We start from the raw sequence: 9,092 nt of genomic DNA, 5'->3' as shown, positions 1-9,092 counted from the left end.
GGGCCCGTGAGCCACGGCCGCCGAGCCTGCGCGTCCGGAGCCTGCGCTCCGCAACGGGAGAGGCCACAACAGTGAGAGGCCCGCGTACCACAAAAAAAAAAAAAAAAAAAAAAAAAAAAATGTCGAGGGTCAAATGTTATCACTTTATTGTTATAACTTATTTGGGATTACAATTATGTTCCCAGTATGATAATCTTCAAATGTATTTTGAAATATGTTGGAAATATTTTGAAACCTCAAATACTTAGGGCTTGTGTGAGAGGAACTAGAGCCTTTTAGCCAAGAGAACAGTGAGATGGTAGAGAACAGACAAGGTGCTGTGGACAAACGGTCACAGCTGGGTGGAGACGGGGGGGGACCAAGTTAATTAGGAAGGTTAGTCTAGAACAACTTCCTCTGAAAGAATACAACCAGTGCAAATTAATAATTACAGGAAAGACTGGGCAAGGAGGACTTCTTACTGTGAGTTCATTATTTGACCATGACCTACAGAACCACCCACACCTTGTGTACAACATAGGAGCTACAGCTAATGGGTTCTGACTTTACCCCAAACCCCTCACACTAGTCATCAAGACGAGTCTCACAGTTTGAGTTGTCTCAGATGGAACTGGGAGTGGGGAGGAAAGACAGGATGAAGAGTGAACAGATCCTCTTAATATCCTGAAAGAGAAAACTATTTGGAAATGGAGATATTATACAGCTCTCCAGAAGTGGCCATTTGTGCTGCCTTAAATGCAGATTGATTACTGCTATTTGGATGTTGAGTGCATCATCTCTTCTGAAGAAAGGGAAAAGCTAAATTTCCCCACATTCAGCTGTATCGTCAAATCACTTCCCCACACCAGCTCTTTTAATGCATTTTCCTGTTATCACATCCACTTGCAGGAGCTGATGTACCCTACTCCCCAACAGTGAAATGCCCCCCAACACTGACACGTGCTGAATCTCATTAGCAACCTCTGGCCGTGCCACCAGGGCAAGGGCAAGCCCCAAATCTAGCGGGGAGTGCACTTCCAGGGTTAAGGAAGAAAAGAAGCCATTAGGATACTGAAGAGAAAGACCAGCCTCCTTTCTCACGCTGGCCTCCCATTTGTACCAGCAGGATATAACACAGCCGGGTGAAGAGGGCAGCAGATAATTCACCCAACTCCAGCTTTCTATAATGCCTGGCCTACAAAAATCCAACCGCACTCTGGCGCTCCAGGAATTCAACAGTGAAGGAAAGAGAAAAACTTCAAATCAAAGCTCTGTTTTTAACAGTATTCAGTAGGATCTAGTTTTATGCAAAGAGAATTTTCACTTGGTTCAGGTCATCAGATTGAAAGTGAGAAATCTTGGTTTATTAAAGCTGTACCATTAAACCATTGAGATGAACAGAGGCTGGACGGAAGAGATGAATTTCAGGGAGATGCCCTCATGGGAAAATTTAATAGAAGTGAGAGATGGAATAAAAAAGATATAAGGCAGGCAGTGTTCATGATGCAGAGGGAGAAAAAAAGGAGGGGCTAAGAAAACAGGTAAGAAAAGAGAACAGGAAAAGGAGCAACACCCAGAGGTCCTATTCAAGTTATTCAGCGTGTGTCCCTCTGAGACTGCATGCTTTGTAAGGCTTGAGTCTGTTATCTTTTTTCTTCACCACCTGGGACCCAGGGTACACTAAAGAGAATGGGAACGAAAAGGAACAAATGCAAAGCCATCGCGTGCAAGAGAAAACCAGCCTCGAACAACTGTTCCCATTAGAGGAACGGCTTGTCTTCTTGGAGAACTGGTTAACTCTAACTGGTCTATACATTGTGATAGGATATATTAGTTTCAAATTTTCAAAACACAGACCCAACCTCAACACCAGTTTTCTCACCGGATTGGTAGGAAGATGAAACCTGCTTCATACCAAGGCATTTCGCAAGTCAGAACAGTGTCAAGCCGGTAATGCTGACCTCGTCCAATTAAAGCAACAGAGAGAAAAAAAAAAATGCTGGTAAGTCTTCACGTTTCATTCATCAACAGCATTGTAAATGCCCGTTAAGTTGAAGGCACGGAGAGGAAAGACCCTATAAAAAAGTTTTGTATTTTTTTATGCACAAGTCATTTTTTTTCCTCCACCTATTAAAATTTTGTGGGAAAGTTCCTCTATAAATCCGAAAAAAAAAAAAGTGGAGCTGCTCTGGCTCAACCAGGAGTGGGAAATCAAGCATACTTCTCTCCCAGTGGTATTATAAAAACGCAAAATACATTTACAGTTCACTGCTACAAGAGCATGGAAGTCAGTAAGCCCAATGCAGACCCAGTAACTGCAACACCAAGAGGTTTGTACTTGAAACAGTTTCCCTCTTAATAATGACTACAGGTATTGGCCTAGGGAAGAGTTACCAACAAGTTTATAGCCTTCTGATCAAAGTCTGTGATGGAAATGCCAACACAGATTTCCTAGAGGTAAAAGCAGAGAGAATTCTACAGTAGGGAGGGCGCTGTCAACCAAGTTGGGTAAAAGCAAAAGAAATCTGATAGGATTTTAATGAAGGGCTGGTGTTTACAGGGTTTGGAGTTTGGAGATGCAAAAGTCAGCAAACAGGAGCACTAGTTGTTTTTGTTTTTAAAGAAAAGGTTAGTTGCAAGGTTCGCTCCATCAGAAATAGGAGGTCCCTGCAGGGTCAGGGAGGACTCAGAGCCCAGGCAGAGCTGAGACACGGCAGGCTCATGCTTGCCTCTCCAAGAGGGAGGACAACACCACAGTTTCCTTAATCTGCAGTGTGCCTGGCAAGAAAGAGAACACACAGGAAAAGATAAGAGAGGGCCTGCCCTTTTCTCCTCTCCCGAGATAACCCTAACCTCATTCTGTATGTCCAGAATGAATCTAAATTCATTTAAATCTGCTCAGACCCTAGGTTGTTCAATACAACTGCTTTCCCACTGTCAAGCCGGGGCATAAATTTCTTTTCTGAATATATACATTCTACCTTGAAATCACAAAATCTTAGAATTAAAGGGTACCTTAAAGGAATAAAGCCCAACTTCTGAACTAACAACTCCTGTATTTTCCTGCAATGAACCACAGACTAACAGTTTCTAGGAAACCTTCAAATATTACATTTTAATATAAAGTAGCTTTAGGTGAATGCAGACAGATGATATCCTACAGGTCGGGATGTCCAAGGAAAACAAGGCACACAGCCAGGCTTTGATTCCACGCATTACCGGCTTATCTTTAGTGTCCATAACGAGCTCAACAAAAGCCCACCAGAAAGACCTGTAGAACGCTAGGGGAATTCACATTCTGTACTGTTTAAAATCAAACAGGATGTGTTATATCAAATACACAGCGTTTGAGAGACTGTGTAATACCTTAGAAAATAAGAAGGGTCCCCATAATGACTCAGAATCTTGGAAATACCTCAGAAGAATATGAGATTCTCTGTAGGAGTCAAAGCCCCGCCTTAAGCTTAGAACACTCATCAAGACAGACAAAGCAGCCGGCCGGCTGGCTGAGAAATACTGAAGTCAAACAAGAATGGGAAATGTTGGGAAGTCAATATGGGGGTGAAAAATCAGAATGGTGCAGAAAAGAAACGATGTGACACACTGCCAAAGGAGTCCACGTGATGTCCCTAAAAGGGGGGGGCCAAGTTCAGGAGTGTCATCAGAAAGTGTGGGTCAGCTGTACCTAAGTTCTTTTTACTACGAATATGGAGGACACACTGGAGCTCTCAGAAGACTGGGACACAAGCAAGGGCTTGTCAATGGAGCCCACAGAGAAGCAAGGCTCAAAAATACACACAAAAGTGCCAAACCTTTATTTTGCCAGGACACAAGGTAAGGAGGGAAGAGGCAGCTGATGATAGACAAGTGAACTAGAAAGGAAGGCCGCCTGTCGGGAATTAGGGGTTCATTTATCCTTTAAACAAGAAAGATGTGGCTTCCTCTAGATGCGCCACGTGTCTGAGGCATGTAGAGGGTTTCCCGAAAGCAGACAGGCATCCGAATGAAGGCACTGAGAAGGGTCCGGCACACGAAACAGAGCTGCTGAGGGGGTACGAGGAGCTCGTTTCTGGCGGGCAGGTGGATACGCCTGAAAGCATGGGCAGCTGCGAACCGGCATTCTTCTTCCTCTTCTGTCTCACCACGCACGCCTGACGCGTCATTCCCCGAGCTCCCATCAGATGATCTGAGAAAGGTTGGCAGATCATACCCCCTTGCAGAGGGAGCAGCGGCTGCAGAGCCCTAAGAAAGCTCATCAGCTCCCACGCAGGCAGCTGGCTGACCCGAAAAGACAGTTAACAGGCTGCCGTTTCCCCAAAGCTTACAACGTTCTCTTAAAGGATTAATGGCCAAGCGGTGCTCTGGAAAGCAAAGTCAATGGCAGAGCACTGGGCACCACTGCCGAGATCACTAGTGATAACCAGAGAGAACAACAGGGATCCAGGGCACAGGGACAAAGAAGTCTCTTGGAATCACCACCCCTGTGGGCAGGGACTCAAGAGAATGCTGGCCTTGCCATGTTACCTTCACCCACTTATCATTGACCAAAAGAGTTCCAGGATGAGTGACTTGCCATGAACACAGCAGATGTTATTAATTTGGCCTTTGCTAAAGCATTAGATACAGCACCTCAAGAAATTTTACTTGGGAAATTAATTCAAATTGGCTTGGTTCAGTACACAATCACTGGAGTTTAAAAAGTGGCTGAAGGATGATAAACAAAAGACAGTTAAGTGACAGTCCAAGCGGTGAAAGACTTGGGGTCAACAGCAAAGCCATTCTTGTTTAGGGGTTCTATTCAGGGCCAAGGAAAGGAGTAAACAACTCGCTAATGAGATCTGCAGAGGACACTCGGCTGGGAGGTGGAGGGACCGCATCAACAGGGGCATAATAATTACAAGGCCGAGTTCAACTGGGAAAAAATATAGCTCATCTATCTAGAGGAAAACAACCTAAACTCAGATCATATTCACTAGACAGGTAGGATAAGGGGCAGAAGCAGCATGTAACAACACAGGGAGGGCTTCCCTGGTGGCGCAGTGGTTAAGAATCCGCCTGCCGATGCAGGGCACACGGGTTCGAGCCCTGGTCCGGGAAGATCCCACATGCCGCGGAGCAACTAAGCCCGTGTGCCACAACTACTGAGCCTGCGCTCTACAGCCCGCAAGCCACAACTGAGCCCACGTGCCACAACTACTGAAGCCCGCGTGCCTAGAGTCCGTGCTCCGCAGCAAGAGAAGCCCCTGCTTGCCGCAACCTAGAGAAAGCCTGCGCGCAGCAACGAAGACCCAACACAGCCATACATACATACATACATATATACATAATATTTTAAAAAAACAACAACAGGGAATGTCTCATAGGGGCCAGAGTGCTTCAAACCGAAGGCGACCTAAAATAAAGCAGTGTCAGAGAAGAGGTGCTCTTGCGGCGGGGTCGACTATCGTTTTCCCAAAAAGTGGGGTGCATTCTGCACTGAAAATAGTCTTCAATGGCTATAAGGCCACCATTCCTATCTGGCAGGTGTTCTGGTCTTTCTCGCTGGGGTTGGCATGGGGCTTGCGGACAGCACCGCTCCCAAGGAGGACTCATTCGCAGGTCACGTGGGCCACTTCTCCTAAAGCTTTCTAAGATGTGTACTGCCTCATGGCAATGCCGCAATGCCTCACTGGCCAGGGGAAGTGCTTAATTTCTCTCCGTTTACTCTACCTGCAGCAGTGCAATGACTCCGGAGCCAGTTTTTCCACCATCCGAGGGAAAGTAGTGGCTCGACACAATTATCTCTAGGCAGCTCACTGCTTTAACAGGCAAGCGTCTTGTTACATTCTATCAGCTCGAAATGAGTACCAGACTAAAAAGGCTGTTTTCTTTTTAAAACCTAAAAAATGTCACCTATCTCTGCCTCCTCGTTAAACATTGTAGCACAACAGCATAATAAGAGAGCCTGTTGTGGCCTCACTTTCCAGAGCAGCTAGGCAAATTATTTTCATGCTTACCTGCCTGTCAGAGTTAAACACTCACCAGTGACAGAGTGAACCCAGGGCAGAAAATGGGACTCTATAGATCCCACTGTATTGCTAAGTGCTCCTGCTACACTGGGAATACATAACCGCTTCTCCAAGTTGCCACCAGATCAGACTGAGCATGCCCAGCACGAACCTCCCCACCCCCCACCCCCCAAATCCCACCTAAAGAACAGTCTAATCATTGCCCATTTCCTAGAATAGCAAGATCATCAAATAGTAGTCAGAGATGAGAAGCCACATTTCCCACTATGGGTTCTTTCAGCCCAGTTGGCTTAGTGATAATATAGGCAGGGAGAGAAGAATAAGGAAGTGAGAAAGGATTGAAGAGAAACACCAGTTATGGACTATACATCATATTATTTTACACTAGACATGAATGAGCCTCAAGCAACCAAAGATACTGAACTTTGTGCTGAAGACTTAGGTCCTAGGCAGGTCCTACTGGGAAAAGCCCACAGGAAAGAATCCAAAAAGCCACAGCAACCTGACAGACTGCTTTCTTAGCTGACATTCTGTGTGACATTCTACAGATGCCCCATCCATCAGGATGTGACATGATGTTAGAGGTAAATGTCACGTATCAGGGCAATGTTCTGGGCCAAAGAGCAAGAGGAGTGATCTCAGTGACGAAGTCTAAAGTATAGACAGCATGTGCTCAAACTCATTCCTCCTCTAACCATGGAGCATAAGCTGGCAATTACCCAACTTCTAGAACAAACTAAGTCCTAGGTCACAGAAAAATGTCTGCGTGAGGCAAGTGCCTGCAATCACTTTGAAACAATGGATACATTTTGGTTGAGCCCAGCAGTCTGCTAAGCTCTCCGAGTCAGAAAAGCGATCATCACCGAGTTCTGGCTCTGTTTCCCCGGAAGGCTGGAGGAATCGCTTCGTTCCCAGCACCGCCCAGTGACAGAAGGCCCCGTGTGAAAGAGCCTTGAGGAACTCCTGGTAAGAAATACTGCTGAGCAGCACGCATGTCCTTGGGGCAACCAGCCATGGGGATGAAGGACAAAAGGAAAATGTCACAGGGCTTCTCACAAATGCTCTCCTGCCAGCTGTCAGAAGTGTGAAACGCAAACTCATTTCCTAATAAATGTTTTCATTTCCTTTGTACATGACAAAAGGTCTAGAGGTGACAAATGGGAGGGGCCGGGGAGCAGAGGCCTCTGGAGGGAAGAACCCGAGGCAAACATCCTGCACAGTAAGCAGGCCTCCACTGTTTGTCCCAGGGAAGGAAAGGATGGTGGAGATAAAAATAATCCACGTAGAAGTTTCTCATCTGTCGTTCATTTTACGGCATCTACTAGGAAGATCATATCTAATATATGCCTAAATTTTGCAGATTAAAAAAAATAGAGGCCCAAGAGTGTTTAACCAAGGTTAGATTCCAAGTTTGAAGTGAGGTCCCTTTTCTTTTGATGGGGAAAATAAAAGAATACAAGCTTTCTCAGCATGTTGTTTTCTGTCGCATTCTGCTCAGGGATGGGCAGGACAGTGGGAGAGAAAAAAGTGGGGCCCGGGGACCCACGGCGTTCACTTTAATTTACATTATGCATCTCACCTGGCCTCGGCGGCGAGCAGTTCATCATAGTGAGAGGACCGCTGATCGTCGTCCTGCCGGTATCTGATCACCGTGGCCAGACCTTTGCTGACAAGGGCCTCGGCAATGTTTCTGCAACAGAAAAGATAGGTCAGTGAGCACTCGAGGTGCATGTGGGGCTCAGTCAACAGCAATAATAAGTTAGCACCTGGAGGTCTTAACGCATCCTGGCAGAGGTAGGGAGAAGCCAAGGATTTCAAGACCAATGAGTTGCTAAGCTAGAAATCCAAATAAAAAGGAGGAATAACCAAGTCCCCTGGCTCAGCATTTTTCTGGTTAGTACAGTCAGATGCTATATCAATCCATACATAAAACCTGGCAGAAAATATCTGTAAAAAGCCCACATTACGCAGGGCTATTTACAGAATGTTATAAACAAGCCACTACCCTCAAAAAAAGTCTGCTCTAAAATATCAGGCACGCAGATAAAAAAAAAACAAAGCACATAAAAGCATGACCTAAATTTCTCAAAATCTCCTTTCTAGCCTATACTGGAACTAGAAAATACCGTGTTCCAGTTTGGTAACGTTGGGAACACTGGTTTCACGTAACACTCAAAGTGCGTCTCTTCTCATCAGAACTCCCAACACTGGCTCTCCCCTCAACCCAAAGGGGGCTTGGAGGAGGTGAGGCTAGGAAGGAATTGGGGGGGTGGGGGAGGGGGGCATTGGGGTGGAACGAAAGATCTTTAAAAAAAAAACTGCATGAGCCAGGGAAACAAAGTAAAAAGTATAAACCCTGTGATGACCAGCTTTGGAGCAAGACTCCCAACAGTCCTTTTAGGACCACAGGATACTCAGATTAGAATCCTGCTTCAAAAAAATTTCTCCAACGTGCTGAATCTTTTCTTCACTAGAATACGAAAGCGGGGCCACTGTGAGTGGCTTCCATCTACTCAGAAGAGTATACTGGAAATGGCGCTCAGACAACTAAAGAAGCGTATTTGCATTGTATGGAAACACAAAAGACCCCGAATAGCCAAAGCAATCTTGAGAACGAAAAATGGAGCTGGAGGAATCAGGCTCCCTGACTTCAGATTATACTACAAGGCTACAGTAATAAAGACAGTATGGTACTGGCACAAAAACAGAAATATAGATCAATGGAACAGGATAGAAAGCCCAGAGATAAACCCACACACATATGGTCACCTTATCTTTGATAAAGGAGGGAAGGATATACAGTGGAGAAAAGACAGCCTCTTCAATAAGTGGTGCTGGGAAAACTGGACAGCTACATGTAAAAGTATGAAATTAGAACACTCCCTAACACCACACACAAGAATAAACTCAAAATGGGTTAAAGACCTAAATGTAAGGCCAGACACTATCAAACTCTTAGAGGAAAACATAGGCAGAACACTCTATGACATAAATCACAGCAAGATCCTTTTTGACCCATCTCCTAGAGAAATGGAAATAAAAACAAAAATAAACAAATGGGACCTAATGAAACTTAAAAGCTTTTGCACAGCAAAGGAAAACATA

At 45.3% G+C, this 9,092-nt stretch overlaps 1 protein-coding gene across 1 annotated transcript in view; it reads right to left on the bottom strand.

Annotated features, from left to right (window-relative positions):
- Positions 1-9,092, bottom strand: part of SND1 (staphylococcal nuclease and tudor domain containing 1) — a 321,421-nt gene that overhangs the window by 67,340 nt on the left and 244,989 nt on the right. The window contains exon 13 of the mRNA XM_028489790.2: positions 7,567-7,677. Within this exon, the coding sequence (XP_028345591.1) occupies positions 7,567-7,677 (111 nt within the window). The remainder of the gene's footprint in view (positions 1-7,566; positions 7,678-9,092) is intronic.

The sequence above is a fragment of the Physeter macrocephalus genome, chromosome 5 (assembly GCF_002837175.3).
Source record: "Physeter macrocephalus isolate SW-GA chromosome 5, ASM283717v5, whole genome shotgun sequence".
Classification (NCBI taxonomy): domain Eukaryota; kingdom Metazoa; phylum Chordata; class Mammalia; order Artiodactyla; family Physeteridae; genus Physeter; species Physeter macrocephalus.
Note: the sequence above shows the minus strand (reverse complement) of the source record. Positions and strands in the feature narration are given on the sequence as shown.